Below are 27,328 nucleotides of genomic sequence, written 5' to 3'. Positions count from 1 at the left end.
CAGCTTTTAAATGTCAGAACCAAAAATGCTGGAAATACACAGCAGGCCCCACAGTATCTGTGTTAATGTTTCACTGGAACTGTTCTGATTTTCCCTCTTCTCAGATGCTGCCAGACTTGCTGGGTATTTCCAGCATTTTCTGTTTGTGTTTCAAATTTCCAACATCCGCAGTATTCTGCTTTATGCTTACCTTTTACAAGTTCATAATTCGTCATAAAAGGGGTGGTGATGATGCCAGAGAAGTGGGCCAATTATTCTACTAGCCCAGTGGAGACATATGGACAGCATGGACTGCTCCCCTTGAAGTTGTAGATATTAAGGTTGTTGTTTCTCTTCCTGCACTTAGTGGTGCACAAGGCAGATTTCTGTCTGTTCCCATAGTGAGGCCCCTAGCTATGTCTCTCTCCATCAGTTTCCCCCTTCCTCAATTTATACCCTCGCTCCTGCACTCTCCAACTTTTATCTTATCTCATGATTGGTCTGTTGTTTTAATGAAGATCCAATCGAAGGGCCACCTGGCAATTACTGAATAGGTCAGTTATACATCAGTTGGGACACTGCTGTTGAATGACACCAGTGTTGACAATGTTTCTCTCACAACCATTCAAGCAAAGCGCGCATTGGAAAATACCACTGCGGCTAGCTCCATGTTCTCCAGCAGATAGCCACCCGCTTGTTGTTCCTGTTCTTGTGCTGTAATTTTCTTTGTTCTATTACTGGCTCTGTAACCTGTATTATTGGCGCCACTACCAGTGCAGTTGGCAGCATGAGCTGGTGTAGACGCAATGTGCCGAAACAATTGTGCAATAACCAGTATTACTGGCATTCTCTACAAGAACACCTTTTCAGAACTATTTTTCATTTCCTCGTTCAGAACCAGGAGTACTGGAGTTTTCTTCTGGATACCCCACTTTTGCCTGTCTCGTAAAATTCTCGAAGGCAACACGCTTAAAGCAGTTAATCAACTGACAGAAAACATCTGGCTATAGAAATATGTTTAAGTTGCTGTTAATGGTTTTTGAATTGAGAGCGTAAATCAGAAAAGAACAGAGAAACCCAGAGCAACATGTTGGAGGTGGGAGGAAATGCAGGATTGATGATGTGATCACAGTCATGCTGCTATGAGATTGATCATTCTTTATTAATGAGAGGTATGAAGCATTTGATCGGATTTACTATTGGCACATGTATTGGGACACAGTGAAAAGTATTGATTCTTGCACACTATACAAACAAAACTTACCGTTTATTCAGTACATCGGGGAGAAGGAAAGGGGATGGTGCAGAATGTAGTGTTCCAGTCATAGATAGAAACATGGAAAATAGATGCAGGAGTAGGCCATTTGCACCTTCGAGCCTACAACAACATTCAATATGATCATGGTTGATAGATGTAGAGAAAGATCAGATTTATATAACATAGGTCCATTCAAAAGTCTGATAGTAGCAAGGAAGAAGTTGCTTTTGAGTCGTTTGGTACATGGTTCAGACTTTGTATCTTTTTCCCGACAGAAGAAGGTGGAAGAGAGTATGTCCGGGATGCATGGGGTCCTTGATTATACTGGCTGCTTTTCCAAGGCAGCGGGAAGTGTAGACGGAGTCAATGGATAGGAGGCTGATTTGCGTGATGGACTGGGCTACGGTCACAACCCTTTGCATTTTCTTGCGGCCTTGGTCAGAGCAGGAGCCATACCAAGCCGTGATACATCCAGAAAGGATGCTTTCGAGGTGAATCTGTAAAAATTGGTTGATGTTGGCGAAAAAGGCTCGCGGGACTAAGTGACCTACTCCTGTTCCTATGTTCCTCTGGTAGGGAAGGAAGGAAAATTGAAAATACTCCCTGACCTCTACCACAGCCAACAAGAGTTGGTACCTCGGCTCAAAATGACATTACTGGAGGTTTGGAAGTACTTTTCCATTGGAGCTCTGTCGTCGAGCATGTCTGGGGAACCCAAGGAGAAAGTTGAAGGTTTTTCATATACCCAAATCAATTCAAAAGAGGCAGCCTAGCAAACTTCAAATACTTTTCCATCAACAATCCTGATTTCATTGTGCAATGCCATCTGAGGGTCCAGCTGACGTAACGATGATTGACAGGAAAGACGTCCACACAGGCACACTCGCGAAATGTAATAGGAACTTCAATCCCCAAAGAAAAGCAAACAATGAAAGATTTCAATTTACAAGTGCATCTGAAGCTCATTTGTCAGATGTCTGATAGATTATTAGTGGTGTGAGCAATTTCGAACGCACAGACCACTTTAATTGAAATATCATTTTACACACAAAATAAAACTGCTGTGTTCTGTGAAATTCCCTATTATATTTTGTGAAATATATCAGTAAAACTGAAGGAATGAAACTACCTTAATTACATCCTGATTGCAATGCCTATCAACTAAACTTTTGCATAATCTTTTTATAATGACACAACATAACAATTACTTATGGTTCATAACATAACTATTACTTCGGATTTAATTTTAAGTGTTTGCAATGATGGAAAATTCTGACTTACTTAAATGGATTCAATCAATCACAGTACTGAATTACTGTAGAATTTAATAGTACGGCTGAATACTGAAATCCCTCAGTAGCAATTTGTAACAAATGAACATATCACACTAATAATTATTAGTACTTTTGCAAATATGATTATGTGGATTTTTCGAATATCCATGCTGGCTAAACTTGTTGGCTCTGCCATTTATCATTTATGTGCAAATGAGACAGAAGTTGACTTGGTTCGCATCAATGTACATCATTGGTTGATAATAAGGCAGCATTCTGTTCAATTCTATCCCATGTACACAGAATCCACAAAAACACAAGCACACAGAAAACAGGAGCACTGAACCAAAATTCATTGAAAGCCTGCACGTTGGGCCCACTGAAAAAGAAAAGTAAATTACAGCGGAGTCTTCATTCTGGTTCCATCTCAAACTATTTCATTCATTTCGAAAAATCCTGCAAGCAGAAAAGAAGTTGAAAGGGTAAAGAGTGCACTTGCGGAATTTCATCTAATAATTCAAATTAACTATCAAATGCAATTCTGAATACATCACTCAGCAATGGGAAGCTATCTTTGAGGAGAGTGAAGGCCCATAACTCACAAACACACAGCGAGGATTCTTCCAATTATGGAAGATCGGAACTTCATTAACCAAGAAAATGCTCCCCTTACTGAATTGTTTCAATGCCTCTTTAAAAGAGGCAAAAGCTCATGGGTTAAATAAAACTAAAGAGACTTTTGATAAGATATGTCTCAGATACCTTGTTATTTTGTCATATGCTAGTCCTAAATGTTTATGCATTTACAGAATCTATGAATAACAAGAAGTGGATGCCTTGTGATACCAGCCAAGAGAATCCCTGATGTACACCCAACCTTTGTCATTAATTATCCGGGAAAAGAACATTGGTGCCTCTTAATTAAGATTCCAAGTTGTATCCTTACTTAGGTGACAGAAATAAATGGAATTGAGCTGTGATGTAGTGGCTCTGATAGCCGCAGGTGCAAATCCCATAATGGCCGCTAAATCTTGCAAGTGGCCAAAAATGGGATTTGCCGCAACGAGATCTCAGTTTGAGATCTTCCCTGCTTCCCCCCTCCCCAACCTGTGACCTGATTTCCATGCATTATAATATATTAACATATTATTAAAGGGGCATGACACTATAATGCACCAAAGGAGGCATTTCCATTGGAAGGACATGCTAACTACCATCAGAACTTTTACAGCAAAACAAAACACCCGACACACACAGCTACCTGATGACTGGTAACAATGATTAACTAAATGCAAAATTTCAACACACACCACCTGATTTTTGGGCATCACAAGTGGCCTTAGAGGCCCCAGAGGGTGTCCATGGCAGCTGACACAGGCATCATACTGTGAGGGTGTTAGCATATGCAGTAAGTGAGGATGTTAGTACATGCAGAATGAGGGTGTTAATACATGCCTTGAGTGAGGGTGTTAATACATGCAGTGTGTGAGGCTGTTAGCACATGCAGTGTGTGAGGGTGTTAGTACATGCAGTGAGTGAGGGTGTTAGTACATGCAGTGAGTGAGGGTGTTAGTACATGCAGTGAGGACGTTAGTACATGCAGAATGAGGGTGTTAGTACATGCCTTGAGTGAGGGTGTTAATACATGCAGTGTGTGAGGGTGTTAGCACATACAGTGAGTGAGGGTGTTAGTACATGCAGTGAGTGAGGGTGTTAGTACATGCAGTGAGGACGTTAGTACATGCAGAATGAGGGTGTTAGTACATGCCCTGAGTGAGGGTGTTAATACATGCAGTGTGTGAGGGTGTTAGCACATGCAGTGTGTGAGAGTGTTAGTACATGCAGTGAGTGAGGGTGTTAGTACATGCAGTGAATGAGGGTGTTAGTACATGCAGAATGAGGGTGTTAGTACATGCCCTGAGTGAGGGTGTAAATACATGCAGTGTGTGAGGGTGTTAGCACATGCAGTGTGTGAGAGTGTTAGTACATGCAGTGAGTGAGGGTGTTAGTACATGCAGTGAGTGAGGGTGTTAGTACATGCAGAATGAGGGTGTTAGTACATGCCCTGAGTGAGGGTGTTAATACATGCAGTGAGTGAGGGTGTTAGTACATGCAGTGAGGACGTTAGTACATGCAGAATGAGGGTGTTAGTACATGCCCTGAGTGAGGGTGTAAATACATGCAGTGTGGGTGTTAGTACATGCAGTGAGTGAGGTGTTAGTACATGCAGTGAGTGAGGTGTTAGTACATGCAGTGAGTGGGGGTGTTAATATATGTAGTGAGTGAGGGTGTTAGTACATGCAGAATGAGGGTGTTAGTACATGCAGAATGAGGGTGTTAGTACATGCCCTGAGTGAGGGTGTTAATACATGCAGTGTGGGTCTTAGTACATGCAGTGAGTGAGGTGTTAGTACATGCAGTGAGTGAGGTGTTAGTACATGCAGTGAGTGGGGGTGTTAATACATGTAGTGAGTGAGGTGTTAGTACATGCAGTGAGTGGGGGTGTTAATACATGTAGTGAGTGAGGTGTTAGTACATGCAGTGAGTGAGGGTGTTAGTACATGCAGTGAATGAGGGTGTTAGTACATGCAGTGAGGACGTTAGTACATGCAGAATGAGGGTGTTAGCACATGCAGTGTGTGAGGGTGTTAGTACATGCAGTGTGTGAGGGTGTTAGTACATGCAGTGTGTGAGGGTGTTAGTACATGCAGTGTGTGAGGGTGTTAGTACATGCAGTGAGTGAGGGTGTTAGTACATGCAGTGAATGAGGGTGTTAGTACATGCAGTGAGGACGTTAGTACATGCAGAATGAGGGTGTTAGCACATGCAGTGTGTGAGGGTGTTAGTACATGCAGTGTGTGAGGGTGTTAGTACATGCAGTGAGTGAGGGTGTTAGTACATGCAGTGAGGACGTTAGTACATGCAGAATGAGGGTGTTAGTACATGCCCTGAGTGAGGGTGTAAATACATGCAGTGTGGGTCTTAGTACATGCAGTGAGTGAGGTGTTAGTACATGCAGTGAGTGAGGTGTTAGTACATGCAGTGAGTGGGGGTGTTAATACATGTAGTGAGTGAGGTGTTAGTACATGCAGTGAGTGGGGGTGTTAATACATGTAGTGAGTGAGGTGTTAGTACATGCAGTGAGTGAGGGTGTTAGTACATGCAGTGAATGAGGGTGTTAGTACATGCAGAATGAGGGTGTTAGTACATGCCCTGAGTGAGGGTGTTAATACATGCAGTGTGTGAGGGTGTTAGTACATGCAGTGTGTGAGGGTGTTAGTACATGCAGTGAGTGAGGGTGTTAGTACATGCAGTGAGTGAGGGTGTTAGTACATGCAGTGAGTGAGGGTGTTAGTACATGCAGTGAATGAGGGTGTTAGTACATGCAGAATGAGGGTGTTAGTACATGCCCTGAGTGAGGGTGTTAATACATGCAGTGTGTGAGGGTGTTAGCACATGCAGTGTGTGAGGGTGTTAGCACATGCAGTGTGTGAGGGTGTTAGTACATGCAGTGAGTGAGGGTGTTAGTACATGCAGTGAGTGAGGGTGTTAGTACATGCAGTGAGGACGTTAGTACATGCAGAATGAGGGTGTTAGTACATGCCCTGAGTGAGGGTGTAAATACATGCAGTGTGGGTGTTAGTACATGCAGTGAGTGAGGTGTTAGTACATGCAGTGAGTGAGGTGTTAGTACATGCAGTGAGTGGGGGTGTTAATACATGTAGTGAGTGAGGTGTTAGTACATGCAGTGAGTGGGGGTGTTAATACATGTAGTGAGTGAGGTGTTAGTACATGCCCTGAGTGAGGGTGTAAATACATGCAGTGTGGGTGTTAGTACATGCAGTGAGTGAGGTGTTAGTACATGTAGTGAGTGAGGTGTTAGTACATGCAGTGAGTGGGGGTGTTAATACATGTAGTGAGTGAGGTGTTAGTACATGCAGTGAGTGAGGGTGTTAGTACATGCAGTGAATGAGGGTGTTAGTACATGCAGTGAGGACGTTAGTACATGCAGAATGAGGGTGTTAGTACATGCCCTGAGTGAGGGTGTTAATACATGCAGTGTGTGAGGGTGTTAGCACATGCAGTGTGTGAGGGTGTTAGTACATGCAGTGAGTGAGGGTGCTAGTACATGCAGTGAGTGAGGGTGTTAATACATGCAGTGTGGGTGTTAGTACATGCAGTGAGTGAGGTGTTAGTACATGCAGTGAGTGAGGTGTTAGTACATGCAGTGAGTGGGGGTGTTAATACATGTAGTGAGTGAGGTGTTAGTACATGCAGTGAGTGGGGGTGTTAGTACATGCAGTGAGTGAGGGTGTTAGTACATGCAGTGAGTGAGGGTGTTAGTACATGCAGTGAGGACGTTAGTACATGCAGAATGAGGGTGTTAGTACATGCCCTGAGTGAGGGTGTTAATACATGCAGTGTGGGTGTTAGTACATGCAGTGAGTGAGGTGTTAGTACATGCAGTGAGTGAGGTGTTAGTACATGCAGTGAGTGGGGGTGTTAATACATGTAGTGAGTGAGGTGTTAGTACATGCAGTGAGTGGGGGTGTTAATACATGTAGTGAGTGAGGTGTTAGTACATGCAGTGAGTGGGGGTGTTAATACATGTAGTGAGTGAGGTGTTAGTACATGCAGTGAGTGGGGGTGTTAGTACATGCAGTGAGTGAGGGTGTTAGTACATGCAGTGAATGAGGGTGTTAGTACATGCAGAATGAGGGTGTTAGTACATGCCCTGAGTGAGGGTGTTAATACATGCAGTGTGTGAGGGTGTTAGTACATGCAGTGTGTGAGGGTGTTAGCACATGCAGTGTGTGAGGGTGTTAGTACATGCAGTGAGTGAGGGTGTTAGTACATGCAGTGAATGAGGGTGTTAGTACATGCAGAATGAGGGTGTTAGTACATGCCCTGAGTGAGGGTGTTAATACATGCAGTGTGTGAGGGTGTTAGTACATGCAGTGTGTGAGGGTGTTAGCACATGCAGTGTGTGAGGGTGTTAGTACATGCAGTGAGTGAGGGTGTTAGTACATGCAGTGAGTGAGGGTGTTAGTACATGCAGTGAGGACGTTAGTACATGCAGAATGAGGGTGTTAGTACATGCCCTGAGTGAGGGTGTAAATACATGCAGTGTGGGTGTTAGTACATGCAGTGAGTGAGGTGTTAGTACATGCAGTGAGTGAGGTGTTAGTACATGTAGTGAGTGAGGTGTTAGTACATGCAGTGAGTGGGGGTGTTAATACATGTAGTGAGTGAGGTGTTAGTACATGCAGTGAGTGAGGGTGTTAGTACATGCAGTGAATGAGGGTGTTAGTACATGCAGTGAGGACGTTAGTACATGCAGAATGAGGGTGTTAGTACATGCCCTGAGTGAGGGTGTTAATACATGCAGTGTGTGAGGGTGTTAGCACATGCAGTGTGTGAGGGTGTTAGTACATGCAGTGAGTGAGGGTGCTAGTACATGCAGTGAGTGAGGGTGTTAATACATGCAGTGTGGGTGTTAGTACATGCAGTGAGTGAGGTGTTAGTACATGCAGTGAGTGAGGTGTTAGTACATGCAGTGAGTGGGGGTGTTAATACATGTAGTGAGTGAGGTGTTAGTACATGCAGTGAGTGGGGGTGTTAGTACATGCAGTGAGTGAGGGTGTTAGTACATGCAGTGAGTGAGGGTGTTAGTACATGCAGTGAGGACGTTAGTACATGCAGAATGAGGGTGTTAGTACATGCAGAATGAGGGTGTTAGTACATGCCCTGAGTGAGGGTGTTAATACATGCAGTGTGGGTGTTAGTACATGCAGTGAGTGAGGTGTTAGTACATGCAGTGAGTGAGGGTGTTAATACATGCAGTGAGGATGTGAGTACAGGCAGTGGGTGGCACAGTGACACAGTGGTTAGCACTGTAGCCTCACAGCACCAGGGACCCGGGTTCAATTCCAGCCTTGGGTATCTGTTTTTGTGAGTTTCCTCCGGGTGCTCTGGTTTCTTCCCACACTCCAAAGATGTGCGGGTTAGGTTGATTGGCCATGCTCAATTGCCCCTTAATGGCAGGGGAACGAGCAGGGTAATTAAATGGGGTTAGGGGGATAGGGCCTGGGTGGAATTATTGTTGGTGCAGGCTCATTGGGCTAAATGGCCTCCTTCTGCACTGTAGCGATTCTATGAGTGTTTGTGAAAGGCTGCAAAGCAAGCAGAGCATGATGCCAACCAGTGTTTAAGTGCTGTCACTTTGAAGCTGAAGCCCCCAGCTAACACCCTCTGTTAATGACACACAGCTGAACATGCATTCAGCACCAGGAACCACCCCTCCCTCCCCCGATCTGACTACAGCACTACCTAAAGGGATCGGTAACTATTTTTAAGTTCATTGTCCATTGATTGCTACTGGTTGTTGCTATGATTGTACACATGTTGGTGCTTTCTAGAGGTCCTCAAAGTTGTTAAAGTTGACAGGGAGAGACATGGCTGATGCTGAAGGACTTGGCCCTGGCTTTAAGGCTTCTTCGCAAACCCATTTGCTCCCAGACAAGGAGTCAGCAATAGCTATGCCTCTTGGAATACAGCATGACAGGGAGAATGAGCAGATGACACACAAGTTGTGAAAGGAGGATGAGGAGGGGGGGAAAGAGGCCCCTTGGTGGGAGAAACAGTGTGTCAGAGACTTACATTTCACCAAGTATGTCCTCACCAAAATCTGCCAGCTTCTGCAGCCTCAGAGCAGAGTGAGGACCACAACGCCAGCGGCACTGAAGGTGAACATTTGTGAATTGGGCACCTTCCAGGAAGGAGCTGGAAATGTGACCAACGTTTCCCAGTTTGCCATCTACTCTTTTGGACAAAGGGGACTCTGTATTCAAAGAGAGCTGGCTATAATTGATTTTCTCTTACCAGAGGACCACAGCTAGAGCAAGCATGCACCTTTGCTAGGATTACAGTTTTCACCATGATGTAGCACACACATCACTTTGTAGGTGCTGCATACCAACGCTGAGGTGTACCAGAGCCGAAAGTGATTCCAATCCCTTGTCATCCAGCTTGTGTGGAGAATCATGCAAATAAATGCCCGATACCCTATCAGAGTCACCATGTATTCATACTGTGGCTTGTCCACTGTGCCATCTGTATCTGAGCCATCATGGCAAAGCAGAGGGTGTTCTCATGAAGTTGGCCGCCTCCTCCATCCTGGAAAGGATGGGCACCAAGGTTCTGCACAATGCCCTGATCAAAGTTGGTGCTGGACTCCACCATGTTCCTTGACATTGCAGGCCTGGCGAATCACCAAGCCTTTCAGTGCCTATTTCCAATAGCCTTCTTCTGTAGCCTGCATTATCAAAGTGCTCATCTGAGTCTTCTGCAGCAGAACTCGGGCACAATCTGCTCTCTAGGGAGCTGGCACCTACACTACCCTTGCCCTTTTGCTCTGGCTTCAGGCCCCAGATGCCCTATGACTCACCACATGCAGATCCCAACTCTAAGCTCCCCCCTAAACTATGTGCAGGGTCAACATCAGAGTTAATAGCTGAAAATACAAGATGGAGTGCTGCTATTTCTTCATCATCCCTGTTTTCTTGCTTGTCTGGTACTGCCTGGCCAGGTGACAGCTCTTGGGCATCGGAAAGCAGAAAGGCACGAGGGTGGGGCTGTGGTGAGGGGAGGGGAAAGGAGGTGGTGCATGCTTACACCATCTGCAGCTTTGAAATTGGGACATCTGTGGGATGAGGAGGAAGTGGGATGTTAGAAGCAGGATTAGATACGAGGATATTATCATCTTCTATTGTTTGAAGTCAACCTCTCATCTTTCCATCAATGGTCACTCCAAAGATGGCAAGCACTGACTCCTCTATGGGGATACAGACATGTCTTGCCACCTGTCTCCTGTTACTTAGCACCGGGTGTGTTGGTTGTGTGCCACCTTGTATTGTAAGTTCCACAATGACTTCCAGCACTTGCTCCAGCCATGATGGGCGACACAGTGGCACAGTGGTTGGCACTGCTGCCTCACAGCACCAGGGACCCAGGTTCAATTCCGGCCTCGGGTCACTGTCTGTGTGGAGTCTGCACATTCTCCCCATGTCTGCCTGGGTTTCCTCCTCCGGTTTCCACCCATACTCTAAAGATGTGCAGGTCAGGTTGATTGGCCATGCTAAATTGTTCCTTAGTGTCAAGGGGATTAGCAGAGTGAATACGTGGGGTTACGGGGTAGGGCCTGGGTGGGATTATGGTCGGTGCAGACTTGATAGGCCGAATGGCCTCCTTCTGCATTGTAGGAGTTTCATGGTGATGTGACTCCCCTTTAAGAGGTTCAGGATGACTTTATGTGGTGTTTGCCTCTCATGGTTTTTGGCCCCCTGCTGAGGTATGCAGCCAATCAACAGCATGGTTACTGCTCGATGCAACCATATCAATTAGCAGATAGTGTGATACTGGGGAGGCAATGGGCACAAGTTAATCCGGTCATCCAATTTCGATCCCATGGTTTGACAATCTCACTCTCGTGGTCCAGATTCGATTCCCAGTCACGGAATGAACCATTATTAAAAAAAGAGTTTCTGCTGAGAATAGAACATGGATGCGTTTTTTCTGCAGAATTAATGTCAAGAGATATCGCAAGCACAATTTTTGTTTTCTGGAGCTGCTGGTGACCACGGATCCACTTGGCAGGAATGGGAAGATGCCTGCTAAAGGTCCTTTGCAATCAGTCCAAGTTTTTGGTCGAAAGAAAATAGCAATTGTTATTGCCCATTGTCATGATGTGGAGATACTGGCGTTGGACTGGGGTAGGCATAGTAAGAAGTCGCACAACACCAGGTTAAAGTCCAACATAAAATAAACCTGCTGGACTTTAACCTGGTGTTGTGAGACTTCTCACATTGCCCATTGTAGAAGAGGAAACAGCCTTATCAGAGTCAATGGAAGGCCCCTGAGATAGGTTGAGTCAAGAATCTTACAGTACAAACTGCTGGCACCAGTTCTGCTGTTGGGTAAGGATAGATTTGCTGGAGTCGATATGAGAGTTTGTGGGAAAGGCAGTGGTCATGTAGCTCAAATCTATGCTATCTATCAATTATTTCCTAAAGCATTGGTGGCATACCACCAGAAATATGTCGATGCACCTCCAAGAGAGAGATCAAAGACATCCTATACAGTATGATCCCTGGATTGCTGATCCATGCTAATGTGATGGACCTAGTGCCTGTACATGTTACCAGAAATCTTACTGTTAACTTTTATTTGATTGTGGCAAATAACTATGTAACTATGTAAAAGGTAACACTTTTGCTCCACCAGGGGTGGCATGGTTTGGCAGGGGTGGGGTGCCTGGGTGGCATGGCCTTTGAATTTAAACAAGAGTTATGAAGATCAGCCCCACTTTTCCCATTGCTTTTTTAATTGCATTTTGGGTTGCAGCCTTCAGCAGTTATTTAAAACACCACTAACTTAGTTGCTAATAAATCCTCACAACTGCCGTTGTCATTCTCAGTCATATTTTATGAAGAGATGTCTCAATTTGTATTTGCAAAAGTGTTGTGATTCTTGTTCTTGCTCACACAATGGACAACAATGGAAGAACCCTCCCAAATGTGGTGGGTGGTGCAATTCTGATGCATAATACGCTCCACCTGTTTTATCTGGCCCTTGCATGTTACACCTACAGAATAGGTGTAACACAATCCACTTTCTAAACCCAAGAAGTTCTGCTTTAATTTGGGTCAAAATCCAGCAGTTTTGACAATTTTAAAAAAAACTGCCTTTTAGCATTAAAATTGCATACATCAACACAACAGCAACTGTAAACTCCAGCCCTTTCCTGTGTAAGCTAGAAATGGAAATAAAAGCTCATGAAGGATAAAGTTTACTCTTGACTGCCAATAGCCGGGTTAGCAAATCTGGTTAAAGCCCCTATTCACACAAACTCCAAAGCTATTATGCCACTTGGTCAGCGACACAGTCACTTGTGATCCTGGGCTTTTGGTGGATGCGTTGTCAGCCATTGCCCCTGCTCCCGTTGGCACTGACTGAAACGGGCAGCTGCCATCTTCTGTTTGGTTGGCAACTCTGGGGTGGGATTTTCACCCTGGAGTCCTTATCCTGGAAAAGCCCCGCTGCTGACCAGTTAAGTACTTGATGAGCACTTAATACTGTATGCCTTCCCCAGTGGAGGAAACACAGGGCTCTCGCTGGTTCCCCAGCCAGGAGCCGAGACACCTGTCACCTGGATTAAATACTCTTAGTTTCAGTTGTATCCTTTGAATACCTGCTTCATTGTTGTTGAAGAATCTCTTGTTCACAATGTAAAGCACCAACATGCCGCTTACACAGGAAGTGATTTCAAAGTTTCTCAGTGTTTCCTTTTTAGCCATTGTCTTTTTTTAAATTAAATTTTCCAGATGCTTGTGACTGGGTCTTGCTTCAAAATCTCCTCTTCGCAATAATTTTTTAATAAAACTCTGTAATTTTTAAAAACATTTTTTTCTCCTTTGACACTTCTGCACTGTATAGTAATATCTTTCCATCATTGGATTGCAAAAATCTGACTTATCTGTTGCCCTGACCAGAAGCTGAGTCAGGGGCGGCACAGTAGCGCAGCGGTTAGCACTGCTGCTTCACAACTCCAGGGACCTGGGTTCGATTCCCGGCTCGGGTCACTGTCTGTGTGGAGTTTGCACATTCTACTCGTGTCTGTGTGGGTTTCCTCCAGGTGCTCCGGTTTCCTCCCACAGTCCAAAGATGTGCAGGTTAGGTTGATTGGCCATGCTAAAATTGCCCTTTAGTGTCCTGGGATGCGTAGGTTAGAGGGATATGGGGGTAGGGTCTGGGTGGGATTGTGGTCGGTGCAGACGCGATGGGCCGAATGGCCTCTTTCTGCACTGTAGGGATTCTATGATTCTATGATATACAGAAAAAAAAACTCCCTTAATTATCATGGACTAGTTATTTTTATACTTCACAGAATCATAGAATCCCAGAAGGAGGCCATTCAGCCCATCGAGTCTGTACCGACCACAATCCCACCCAGGCCCTCTTCCCGTTACCCCACACATTTACCCTGCTAATACCCCTGACACTAGAGTCAATTTAGCATGGCCAACCAACCTAACCCGCACACCTTGAGAGTGAGAGAGGAAACCAGAGCACCCAGAGGAAGCCCACGCAGACACGGGGAGAAAGTGCAAACTCCACACAGACAGTGACCCAAAGAACAATACAGCACAGGAACAGGCCCTTTGGCCCTGCAAGCCCGCGCCGCTCCCTGGTACCAACTAGACTGTTCTTTTGTATCCCTCCATTCCCACTCCATTCATGTGGCTATCTAGATAAGTCTTAAACGTTCCCAGTGTGTCTGCCTCCACCACCTTGTCCGGCAGCGCATTCCAGGCCCCCACCACCCTCTGTGTAAAATACGTCCTTCTGATATCCGTGTTAAACCTCGAAGCCGGAATTGAACCTGGGTCCCTGGCACTGTGAGGCAGCAGTGCTAACCAATGTGCCACCATGCTGCCTAACCACACATTGATATGTAACAACTAGAGAATGACACACAAAACAGGAATATAAAATCTTACCTAAAATGTTAAGCACTGGAACTAAAAATGTTCTTCCTGACCAGAAAGAGAAAGAGCAAATTGGATTTATTAAAACTAAAATCAAAGGTGCATCACAAGGTAGACAAACAGAACTGAACTTCACTGAAAATGAAGAGGCTGGGCAAATGTATGCTTGTTGTATACAGGTCAGAAATTTTGACTTTGAAGAAAATATTATTAGAATTAAACAAACACTGTAAACAGCCCATGTCAAGACAAATCCTGGCTTAAACCTATCTCGTTGACTGGAGCTCACAATGCAATCAGCATCTGTTGTTTCCAAAAAACCTGGTAGAGATGACCTCCAGTTTCTGAAAATGCATTACAGCTATTTCATCTCAGCTGACAACTCAAGTTACCAGTCATTTGGTAGTACAGAATTTGAGTGTTGCTGAGATGCTTTTCATCTTGTACTCATCAAGATAAATTTGTAAGAATACCAATTCTCACGGGGACAATAATTTATGCTGCATGTGAAGAGAGTGCTGATTGATTGGCAAGTGGACTCTGAATGGTAGAGGTGTTGTCATGGAGAATGCACCAGGGGACAGTTAACTGCCAAGCCTTTGTTTAAATTGAAACAGAGCATTGTCACAGGAAATGGACCAGGGAATGACTGCCCCCCCAATCTTTTGTTTAGTTGAAAAAGGCACATTGCACAAACACATTCATTATGTTTAGAAAGAACAGGGCACTGTGTGTGAATATGTAGCTTCTCACGCACATACGTGAGCCACACTCTGAGCCCGATTGATAACTGGTTTTCAGTGTAATTCTTAGCACAATCTGGATAGCTTAGCAAGCGCCCTGTTTGCGGGGTGGAAAACATCTGAGTTTGGACACTATTACCAGAATCTTACCGCCTTGCCCGCCTGAGGCTCGTAAGATCCCGCCTGAGGCCAACAGAGAATGTCGTTCTGTGAGCCTCGCCTTTCCCGAAACTCCAGCCTATGTTTTGAGTTCTGCAAGCACAGCTGGTTGGACGCGGTCAGTACATTGCCTAGTGCCACCAGCAGAAGGGACATGCTGCTTGATGTGATCCACCAATTGTTGGGACCTATGGCCTACATAGCGGGCATCACACTGGCAGTGAAATTCACATACCACATTACTCATTAGCATGATAAGCAGAACAGCGTAAGGGCTTGACAACAGCTTTCTGCTAGTGGAAAATGTCACTCGTATTGTTACTGCATAGTAGTAGAGTGATACAGTTAACTTCACCTGCTGTTGAAAAATCTTTGAAACACCTTACTCTTCAAGAGTAATTCAAAGTGGACCGGGAACTTTCCAGGAGCGAAGGTGGCAGGCAGCCTTAGGCCTATTCATGAGTTTGTGTGATATACACTGAACAATGATCTGCTCAGGGTAGCCATTATCCCACAGGATAGCTTTCACACACCCTATTTCAGCATCAAGCTTGCATGATCAGCAAATGGCTCAGGGCCTATTTAGAATATTGCTGATAAGGCCAATTTTATAGTGCGAGGAACTATAAGAATCCATATATTGCTTAAGGCACTGGATACTATAAAGGCAATGGGTCCTGACAATTTTCCGGCAACAGTACTGACGACTAGTGCTCCAGGGCTTGCTGTGCCCCCAAGCCAAGATGTTCCAGTGCAGCTACAACGCTGACATCTTCTTGTGGAAAATTGCCCAGGTATGTCCTGTCCACAAAAGCGGAATAAATCCAATGCGGCCAATTACCACATCAATCTACTCTCACTCATCAGTAAAATGATGGAAGGGGTCATCAACAGTGCTATCATATGGCACTTACTCAGCAATAACCTGCTTATGCTTTCTGCTCTTTCTGCCTCCTGTCAGCTGCCAGGTAACCCATGGTCTGGGAAAGCTGGTTAAAATAAGGTAAATAGAATTACTATTAAAATGAAAGGTGGGGAGAGGGGAAGGGGGGGGGGGGGTTAGTAGGAGCCCCATTATAATATATAACTGACCAAGCCCCATTCCTGCAGATGGAATTAGCACCCACTCTTGTTCTGCCTCTGGTGGAACTGGGCGTGGGTGGATTTGGGGTGAGTCAGGGATTCCCTGTTCCCGATTTTTCTGCATTTTAACTTCTGACCTGAACCCAGGTCGGCCCCAAGTTATCAAAGTGATAAATACTCTCTCATCTTGGCATGGCACAGGGCTGCTTTAAAAATATGCGAGAGATGCTTCGGTGGACTTGTCTAAAACAAACAAAATTCAATATTAAAATACTCAGTGAATAAGTGAGAAAGTGAACGTCATTGCAGGCTGAAAATTGTCCATAAAATGCGTTTTATTATCATTTTTATGTTTTACTTCCATTTGCTTTTATGTTGTACTGTAATCTAAAGCCACAATATACTATGACTACACCAAAAGAGGAAACTAAATTAGTGAGAAGATAAATAAGTGCATATTAATTTTGATAAAGTTATAATTTTACCTCGTCTGAGTCTAGATGCTGCCTGCAGGGGGCAGACTCCTCTGAAATATGCTGCTCCTCATGTCGCCTAAGTGTTGAATATGTATATGTTTGATTGCTGCAATTGCACAAATGTATTCATAATTAAACATAAATAAATAAAGTTATGGCAGCAAAATGATGTGGGAAATCAAAAGTCCTTTGCAAGATAAAACAAAATTCATGATAGAATAAGCTATGGGTAACGGCTGCGAAGACAGATTATTTGCCCAAGCTTTCTATCCAGTTCTCATCAGGATAAATGCAAGAATGCCAAATTTCAAACTCTCACAACAATTTATACCACAGGAGAACTGTGTTTGCCTTGATGAGTGCAAGGTGAAGAGTTTCAGCAACATGTCTCTCCTTTCAGCAATACGTAATTGCCTTTTGTTTAGTCCAAAAATCAGACCCAGTATTTAAAAAAAAAACGAGGTGCAGAAATACACCACATGGCAATGGGAAAGTTGAAAAACAGCCTTATCACATTCATGCATGTGTGCAAATGAATCATTTCCACTTTTGCCATCATTCCTCCTCCTATTTAAGACATTCACAAACTAGATGCAGAACATGTGAGATCTCATTCGTTGCCATTGACTCAAACAGATCCAGAAACTCCTTAATCAGGCGAGTCAATTATCCAGATAAAGCCCTGTGCGTCGATCACCAAGTGTAGTCAGTATTGAAACTGAACCCAACTTGAATTTAAACTTGAGTTGCAGGGAAAATTTATATTTGATTTTTACGCTAACTTAGACAACCCCTAAAATCTTCTGCCATGTCCTCGGAAATTCCACATTCTGCTCCTCTGACAAACTATTAGCAATTGTTGAAATTTTTGGATTGATTTCTCCACAAGCGCCTTGCTGTCAACGTTAACGTTCCTACTCTGAAGAGATCTTAAACCATCCCCCACTTCAATCACTCCCCCAGTACAGAAGCTACTTGCACAAGTCATAAGCTCAAAACGGCCAGATAGGCAACAGTTGATCTGTTGTGACTGCGACTGGTGACAGCTAAATCCTGACAGTTGTGCTGTCAGTGAGTAAGATCAAAGGCTTTACATAAATTGTGAACCCGTGAGGAAAAAACGCCACCCAGTGGAATTGTGTTGAGAAAGAAACAAGAAGACACTGAAGCAGCGAGAAGTGGACAAAATTTTATAATGGAACAAAAAAGGAAATATAGCATTGGATCGTTATTAAGAAGTAATTGAGAGTATTCCATTAGCGGGAGAATGACATTAGATGATGTGATAGAGGGCAGACAGCTGTAACGATGCCGAATGTCTCTCAGTTTGATCTGGTTGCTCAGAGTTCCACATTGCTACAATAAACAAGTCAAAAAATTCCCATCAAATTATTCCTTGGATCAGATTTGGACATTGTAAAACTGAACCTGAGACCTTCTTGGTCAAGATGGCTCAGCTTCTCACTCGATAAGCTCAATGAATTATCAGGAGCTCAGTTGATATCCTTCCAAAATCCTTCCTTTTCGTGACTGAAACACTTTTTGAATCATCTGTATGCACGAGGAGGAGGAGGGACAATTTCTGCTCCATTCCCTTGTTGTGTTAAATTTATTCCATGTTCAAGATGCAATGTCATTTCATGCTTTGTTCCATGTCCAGTACCTCTATCCTACCGAGGGCCTGGTACAAACAAAGAACTCACCTTGTGGGAAATCAGGCCCTATCAGCTACAATTGCTGATTCTAGTAATCCAAGGATAATAAAATGTGATGCCAATAAGCCACCCCGCCATGCTGCCTTTATTTCACACTATTTAATTTCCAATATGTTGTAGATTTATTACAGGATGCACAAAAGCTGCTGAATCACCAATACCTATAGCTGGTGATACGTTTCAAATTAAAGGCCAACCTTACAAAATGATAGGTTAATATTTATAAGATTTTTAAACGTCAAAAAAGTACAATTCCGAAGCACATTATTCGTCATTAAGCTACACATCTCCCTGAAGATCTCAGCTGCAATTTGAATCAGACAGGCTGTGAATACTCTTTTTTTTAAAGGGCAAGTCAAGAAAATTGAAGTAACAGTGAAAATCTAAAAGAGTTGTCATGCAAATACACATTAGAAAATGTGTATATATTTAAAATGAATGATTGGCCTTTTCCTTGGGACATCTCACTCAATCTGCACCTGTGCTCGAGACTGGCTGTTATTTAACCCCTTAATGCGCTTTAAAAGAATTAAAAGTCAACGTATCACATTACAGCTGGGATTTTCCAGTCCCCCTCACGGCAGACGCAGCAAGCCATTGGCTGGCAATGCGATCTTCCAGCCCTGTCGAAGTCTATAGGCTTTTGTGTGGTTCACTCACCTTGGGGAACCCGCCGCAGGTGTTTACTTTGGCAGGGCTGGAAGATCCCACTGGCTTGGAGGTCTGGAAAATCCCACCCTATAGCAGGTTTTCATGTTAGAAGATTTTACAAGAAGCATTCATTGAATTTTCAGAGTATTTACAAGGAATTAAGCAGCTGAAGAAGAGTTTGAGGTGTTAACACAGTGTGGAAAGCTGTCCTGCCACAGGCACAATGAGCCAAATGGCATCTTCTTCTCTAAATTGAGAGAACAGGTTCATCCGGCTCTGGATCATTGTCATTGGGCCCAAGATATTCATCGGAATGCTGCAGAAGTCCCAATATACTGTTTCAACTTCCGATGGGCAATTCCCCTGCTTGCTCTGGCCCAGAGCTAGTCTTTGACGCAGAGCTAGAGTTCACATGGTTCTGTGGGATGTACTTGAACTGTTAGCCAAGAAACGTTCGACAGAAATAATTTAGTCCTGGATAATTATAAAACTGACTCCTTGATCATGCACACTGACCCCAACAACCCCTTGACGTTCCTCCCACAACCACCTGCCTGATCCCCTAACCACCCCTGACCGGACTAGTCCCAGACCCCAACCCACCTGCCACTTTACCAACCTATCACCTCATCCACCTCCCATCGCTCACCGACCACTCTATCCACTTGTCGCCTCACCCACCTGCCATGTGCCCACCTATCACCCTACCAACCACCGCCTCATCCACCTTACCCACATATCACTTCACCTACCTGTCATCTTACCCATTCACTCATTCACCAACCTTCACAGTGGACATTCAAACTTACCATATGGCAGATAGCATTGTAAAAAGGGGGGCATGTCTTTCTCCTGACACTGCTCTGCTGTAATGGACTTCCCTGAGAGACGCTGCGTCCTGCCTTTCTGGAAAACCAGATTCAGAAGACCCGGCCGGAAGTGTAGAGCAGCGTTGAGGCATAGAAACGTTTCACAGAAGATCCAGGCCAGAGAAAATGACACGTGTTGAATCAAGTACGCAAACCAACTCCCACAGGGAACAAATCCACTGTATGTCATTTAGAATTAAATCATATATATGTGTGGGCATGAGTGTGTGTGTGTGTGTGTGTGTGTGTGTATGTGTGCGTGGGCACGCGTGTGTGTATATGTGTGCATGGGCACGTGTGTGTGTGTATATGTGTGCATGGGCACGTGTGTGTGTGTATATGTGTGCATGGGCACGTGTGTGTGTGTATATGTTTGTGTGTGTGCATGGGCACGTGTGCGTGGGTGCGTGTGCGTTCGTTTGTGTATGTGAATGTTTGTGCATGTGGGGGTGTGTGTGTGGGTGTGTGCGTATGTACATAGGTGTGTGATCGTGTGTACGTGGGTGTGTGAGATCCTGTGTATGTGTATATGTGTGTATGGTCCTGTGCATGTCTATGTGGGTGTTTGTGCGTGTGTGTATATGTGTGTATGTGTATATGCGTGTGTGGAGGGGTTGTTTGTGTGTGTATGCATGGTTGTATGTGAATGGGTAGGTGGGGGTATGTGTGGGCTGTGTGTGCGTGTGTGGGCTGTGCATGCGTGTGTGTAGGTGTGTGCGAGTATGTTCATTTGTGTGTGTGCACGTGCGTAGGTGTATGGGTATGTGTGTGTATAGGTGTGTGTGTGGGGGGGTGTGTGTGCGCGTGTAGGCGTGTGGGTATGTGTGTGTGTGTGTATGTTTGTGTGTGGGGGGATGAGTGTGTGTGTGTGTGTGTAGGCGTGTGGGTATGTGTGTGTGTGTGTAGGTGTGTGTGTGGGGGGATGTGTGTGATATGTGTATGTGTGGGGTGTGTGTGTGCGGTGTGTGTGTGTGTGGGTGTGAGATGTAGGTGTGTGTGTGTGTGGGTGTAGGTGGGTGAAGGTGTGCGTGTGTGGGTGTGGGTGTGTGTGGGTGTGTAAACGTGTAGGTGTGTGTGTGTGTGGGTGTGTGTGTGTGTGTGTGGGTGCAGGTGTGTGTAGGTGTGTGGGTGTGTGTATAGGTGTGGGTGTAAGTGGGTGTGGGTATGTGGGTGGGTATGTGTGTAGGTGTGTGAGTGTGGGTGTGTGTGGGTGTGGGTGTATAGGTGTGTGTGTGTGGGTGTAAGTGTGTGTGGGTGTAAGTGTGTGTGGGTGTGTGTGTGTGTGGGTGGGTATGTGTGTAGGTGTGTGGGTGTGGGTGTGTGTGGGTATGTGTGTAGGTGTGTGTGTGTGAGTGTAGATGAGTGTAGGTGTGTGTGGGTGTAGGTATGTGTGGGTGTAGGTGTGTGTGTGTGTGGGTGTGTGGGTGTGTGTATAGGTGTGTGTGTGTGGGTGTAAGTGTGTGTGGGTGTGTGTGTGTGTATAGGTGTGTGTGTGTGTGGGCGTGTAGGTGTGTGTGTGTGTGGGTGTGTGTGTGTGGGTGTGTAGGTGTGTGTGTGTGGGTGTGTGTGTGTGTATAGGTGTGTGTGTGTGGGTGTGTAGGTGTGTGTGTGGGTGTGTGTGTGTGTATAGGTGTGTGTGTGGGTGTGTAGGTGTGTGTGTGTGGGTGTGTGTGGGTGTATAGGTGTGTGTGTGTGTGTGTGTGTGGGCGTGTAGGTGTGTGTGGGTGTGTGTGTGGGTGTGTGTGTGTGTGGGTGCAGGTGTGTGTAGGTGTGTGGGTGTGTGTATAGGTGTGTGTGTGTGGGTGTAAGTGGGTGTGGGTATGTGGGTGGGTATGTGTGTAGGTGTGTGTGTGTGGGTGTATAGGTGTGTGTGTGTGGGTGTAAGTGTGTGTGGGTGTAAGTGTGTGTGGGTGTGTGTGTGTGTGGGTGGGTATGTGTGTAGGTGTGTGGGTGTGGGTGTGTGGGGGTATGTGTGTAGGTGTGTGTGTGTGGGTGTAGATGAGTGTAGGTGTGTGTGGGTGGAGGTATGTGTGGGTGTAGGTGTGTGTGTGTGTGGGTGTGTGGGTGTGTGTATAGGTGTGTGTGTGTGGGTGTAAGTGTGTGTGGGTGTGTGTGTGTGTATAGGTGTGTGTGTGTGTGGGCGTGTAGGTGTGTGTGTGTGTGGGTGTGTGTGGGTATATGTATAGGTGTGTGGGTGTGGGTGTGTGTGTGTGTATAGGTGTGTGTGTGGGTGTGTAGGTGTGTGGGTGTGTGTGGGTGTATAGGTGTGTGTGTGGGTGTGTAGGTGTGTGTGTGTGGGTGTGTGTGGGTGTATGTATAGGTGTGTGGGTGTGTGTGGGTGTAGGTGGATGTGAGATGAGCAAATTTACAATTTATTTGGATGCACCAGCACAAAAGTGCCACAAGGGGGCATGATACAATCACATTCAAAACACCCAAGTACTGAATTCTAACAAGACATTTGGATGCAGATTCTCCATCTCACAGCCTGAGGCTGCAAGAATGTGCGCGCTTTACAAAAATGAACCACTGGAAACATATTTTCAGGATTTTTCTGCAGTGCTTTGATGTCTCCCTCTCTGCCCTGGTTACGACTCAATCCTAGCTGATGGGTTTAGTAAAATATAAATAACAAGGTCAGGGTGGGATTTTACAGCCTTGCTCGGGAAAGACTGGAAATTCCCACCCGAGGTCAACGGAGATTTCCGTTGTCAGACCCTCGCCCGCGCCGATTCCGTGGTAGAGTTCCAGTCACAGCGTGTCTATACTCTTGTGAAATCAAAGTAAAGAGGAATGGTATGCATATTAACTTGGTCTGAGTTAATAACTATTTATGGTCAGTTTTATCCATCATACTAAAGCAGAACCTAGGGGCTGCTACAATATCAGGAGGCCCAAGGTCCCAATTACACTTTCCGGTGAAAATTAAAGATCCCAGGGCATTATTCATAAAAGAACACGGTGGCCGGGCTGAAAAACATCCTTCAAACAGCATCACTGAAACCGATTATATTATCATTTATCCCACGGGCTTCTCTGGTATCTTGCTGTGTGTAAACTGGCAGCATGACTAAAGACATTGGCTGGAATTTTCCAGCCATTCACACCCTGATGCCGCAGAGAATGAGGATGGAGAATTCGGCGCTCAGCCAAATCTCCATTCACTGCAGTGGGCGTGCCGGCGTGAATTCCGGCCGGTGTCTGTAAAACACTTTGGCACAATCCCAGATCATGGAAAGCTGATAGCTCAATGCCAACTCTTCCTTTTCTTCTTTATGCCAAAAAACTTACAATTACCAACAGGGCATTTCAAATCAAAAAAACAGCCCCAAGCCTTTCACTGAGGCCACTTAAGTACAAACATCACTGCGTCAAGAACAGCCACAGGCATCAAAAGTTTGATCAAAGAGAGGATTCTCCCAAAGAAAATCAAAGTGTCGAACTCACTTAAAAACTAGGATAGATCCTGCTGCTTTTTTCAGTGGGATTTTCAAAATGAATCGTCCCCACTCGGTGCACTGCTGAGTGCAGTAGCGTGAATCTCATTAAAAACTGTGGATGGGGTCTATTCCCGCTGGAGAGGCCGGCAGCATAGCGCTGAGTGGGCCACTGCGCATGTGTCGATCTGTCAGTGCTGAGATCAGTGCATGTGCAGTAGCCCCTGCCTGCCGACCTCTCAATCAGTGGCTGACTCTGCATCGCTGGGCACGCAATCCCCCCACGCTAAGATCCGGCCCAGCCTTGACCTCCCTCCCCCTCACCATCCCACCCCCCAAGCTGCCTCGATCTTCCCCCCCGCCCCCATCCCTGCAGATCCTATCTCTGCCCCCACCCAACACCCCCACGGTAGCCCCCATCCCCCCGACAGGCCACCACCCACACTCCCCTCCCCCTGATGGCCAGTCCCTATTGCCGGACTCTCTCTCTCTCTGTCACCGCCGAGTGCAGAATGGCAGCGGGACCCCCCCCCCCCACCCTCTCCGATCTCTTTCCCCAGAGGCTAAAGCAGTGCAGTGGGGGCAACCCCATGGATTTAAGGGTGGGCCTTAAATGGGATAGTGGGATGCAGAAAGGTAAAAAGAATTTTGGGAGAGAATTCCAGAACAGGGAATTCAGATAGCTGAAGGCACTGTTGCTAATTGCAGAGTTAGGGATTGAAGTTATCAGTTAAAAAGTCCTTACCTTTGAGGAAAGCAATACTTTCTGACAATGTAGCTCGCAGATAGGAAAGCTAACAGTCCAACAATCACTGCAGTTACAACAATGCCTGGGTGCGGCTGGATCTGCAAGTTCAATGAAAGGAAAAGTTATGGTAATATTCAAAAATAGATTGCGTATTCACAATTGAGGCTAAGTTTCCTTTCCATCGCCTGCAGTTAAACTTACATTAATCTCTATTCTGTTGATCATCAAGTCTATCGACCACAATTATATTTCAACTCAATTTGTGTCATAAAATGTCAAAAATTAGAAAACTGGACAGGGGGCATGTTGAGAGATAGGTGACTAAGCTGATGGGGAGGTGACAGATCACTTATTGAGATAGGTTAAAGAGACAGTAGGCCACGTTTCCCAGGCCTGAGAAAACTCAGCAGCCCAAGGGAGGTGAGAAAGGCTGGATTCATCCATTAAATGCCTTTATAGCACTGCTTATGGGCCAGGAATGGTAGGAGCACCCCCCCCTCCCCCTCCCCCCTGCCCCCAACCCCAAAATCCCACCTCCACAATCTGATTGCCCCAACATTTGATTTCCCCACACCACCTCCCCGATATCCACCATCTCCCCCACCAACCTCCCTTCCATAGTCTGAGCCCCCAGACATCCATTCACAAGCTGTGCACCCTCCTCTCCAAAATCTTCGATCCAACATCTGTCACCACCCATCGCGCCCCCCTCCCCTCCCTCCACCCCCCTTCCCCCACCCTCCCTGCTCCCTGGCTGCTGCAGTGTACCAGCGTAGGCCTTCTTGGTAGGCTGCAGGCTAAGAAACAGAGAAGGAAAAGAAATGAGAATCTGCCATTAAATTCAGCAGGATCTCCCTATCAGTCAGATTTCCAGGTTTCTTACTGCAATGCCCCATTCCCCCAGTCCCTTCTCATCTCCCTGCAAATACTAGGGTGCCAGCGTCTTGGAGGCCGCAGGACTGGGGAAGATTACAGAGGCAGTGAAGGACTAGTCTGTTAAGGTATTTAAACAAGGGCAAATGAGACTTGATGCAGGCTGCAGAGTTTCGGATCAGCTGAGGTTTATGAATGGATAGTGGAGGGTGGAAAGCTAGACAAAGTGCATTTGGAATAGTCGAATCTGGAAGTGACGATGCATCAGTGAGGATCCCTGCAGATATAGCTGCAGCTTGAGTAGAGGCTGTCAATACCATAGGGGTGGAAATAGGCAGTTTTTGTGACAGGGTCTGAGCCTGAAACTCCATTTGAGTTTAAGTCCAAGTTTATTTATTGGTGTCACAAGTAGGCTTACATTAACACTGCAATGAAGTTACTGTGAAAATCCCCCAGTTGCCACACTCCGGCGCCTGTTCGAGTACACTGAGGGAGCATTTAGCATGGCCAAAGCACCTAACCAGCATGTCTTTCGGACTGTGGGAGGAAACCGGTGCACCTGGAGGAAACCCACGCAGACACGAGGAGAACATGCAAACTCCACACAGACAGTGACCCCAAGCTGGGAATCAAATCCAAGTCCCTGGCGCTGTGAGGCAGTCAGTGATAACCACTGTGCCACCATGCCACCCCATTCAGGAGCAAATAAGATGGCATGACTGTGAAGGATACGACAGTGGTTGTCGAGAGTGATGGAATGAATGAAAAGAGTACAGAGCTTAAGGCAGAGATCAAAGTCTACTGTGAATTAAATTGTCCTGGTTAATATTTGAACATATGGACTGAACAGAGTAGATTGTGAGGAACGTTCGTACATGATTACATCATGACAACTCAGCTGTTATTTCTTTTTCTCTCCGGTTTTCCCAGATCAGCTGACTCAGGGATATGAATCCCAACCAAGGAACTTCTCAAAGTATTCCCTATATTTTCTGTCCAGAAGGTGTAAATGAGACTGATAGCGGCGATGGAAGATAGAGAATGAATGAAGATTTTTTTATTATGAAGATTGAGAATGAAGAACGGACCATAAGGGTGCGCTATTCACCAGTCACTGAAAGCGAATGTCACATGACACACAATTAAGATCTCTTTAAGGTCCACGGATCTCTGGGTTATCAAGGTACAGCAAGCACAAATCAACAGGCAAGATTTTTTAGAACATTTCATTTAACAGCCTTCATTTTCACACTTTGGAAAACAGAAGGTCATTTCCAGGACTCTGGAAATAATGGGTACAGTATAATTAAGTAGTTTCCTGACAACCAAACAATCAGAGGCTGGCCCCTCAGAATAGATGGGAAGGTGTAATAGAAATCAAAAGGGATTAATTCAGTTCTGCTCTGCAAGCATTTATTACTTCACGAGCAGCCCATTATTCTAGTTTAAGAGTACAGTTGCAGTGTGAGCCTTGAATATTAATCAATCCTCAACAGATAGAAATTATTTTGGCCACAAAATAAATCCACCAAAATGTCATCCACTTGAGGAAAAATATCTTTACAATGACCATTAGTGCAGCCTAAGAGCTGGAAAATGAATATTGTAGAATATGGATACTGCGATCACTTACACTCAGAGACAAAGGCATTTAGTCAGTTTGAAATCTTTCAGCGTGTTTTTAAATTAGTTTATTTCAATATAATCAGCTGCTTCTTTTTTTGCTTCATTCTATTTTTCTTAAACAAACGAATAGATACTTTGATCAGAAAATGGGAATGCTAACATGCAAACAATTCAAAAGATAGTTTGTTCCCTTTATTGTATTTTATGTATTTGTACTTAAACTATGGGTGGAAATTTATCATTTTAGTGCCAACATGCTGGCTCAGGCAGAAACCCGGTGCACTGCCCACTGATGGTACTGTCCACTGATGGCACAATCCATCGACGGCACAGCCCACTGAATGGCACTGCCCACTGATGGTACTGCCCACCAACAGCACAGCCCACCGGCGGCACAGCCCACTGAATGGCACTGCCCACTGATGGCACAGTGCACCGATGGCACTGCCCACTGACAGCACTGCCCACCGATGGCACAGCACACTCGCCAGCGGCACTGCCCACTGGCGCCACTGCCCACCGACGCCACTGCCCACCGACGCCACTGCCCACCGACGCCACTGCCCACCGACGCCACTGCCCACCGACGGCACTGCCCACCGACAGCACTACCTACCGATGGCACTGCCCACCGACAGCACTGCCCACCGACGCCACTGCCCACCGACGCCACTGCCCACCAACGCCACTGCCCACCGATGCCACTGCCCACCGATGCCACTGCCCACCGACGGCACTGCCCACCGACAGCACTACCTACCGATGGCACTGCCCACCGACAGCACTGCCCACCGACGCCACTGCCCACCGACGCCACTGCCCACCGACGGCACAGCCCACCAATGGCACTGCCCACCGACAGCACTACCTACCGATGGCACTGCCCACCGA

General features: G+C 45.7%; 1 protein-coding gene across 2 annotated transcripts in view; it reads right to left on the bottom strand.

The window, feature by feature from the left end:
* Positions 1–1,171: 1,171 nt before the first annotated feature.
* The window catches only part of LOC144484886 (uncharacterized), a 44,591-nt gene continuing 18,434 nt past the window's right edge, over positions 1,172–27,328 (bottom strand). The window contains exons 2-4 of one of the 2 annotated variants that reach the window (XM_078203255.1): positions 23,936–24,036; positions 14,070–14,105; positions 1,172–2,967 (exon numbers count right to left, since the gene is read on the bottom strand). In XM_078203255.1, the coding sequence (XP_078059381.1) occupies positions 14,078–14,105; positions 23,936–24,036 (129 nt within the window). In that variant the 3' untranslated portion in view covers positions 1,172–2,967; positions 14,070–14,077. Of the gene's footprint in view, positions 2,968–14,069; positions 14,106–16,536; positions 16,625–23,935; positions 24,037–27,328 lie in introns of those variants that run through there. The other variant, XR_013496122.1, reaches the window with a different exon arrangement.

The sequence above is a fragment of the Mustelus asterias genome, chromosome 3, assembly GCF_964213995.1.
Source record: "Mustelus asterias chromosome 3, sMusAst1.hap1.1, whole genome shotgun sequence".
In the NCBI taxonomy this organism is placed as follows: domain Eukaryota; kingdom Metazoa; phylum Chordata; class Chondrichthyes; order Carcharhiniformes; family Triakidae; genus Mustelus; species Mustelus asterias.
The sequence above is the reverse complement of the archived record's forward strand: the minus strand, read 5'-3'. Positions and strand labels throughout refer to the sequence as shown.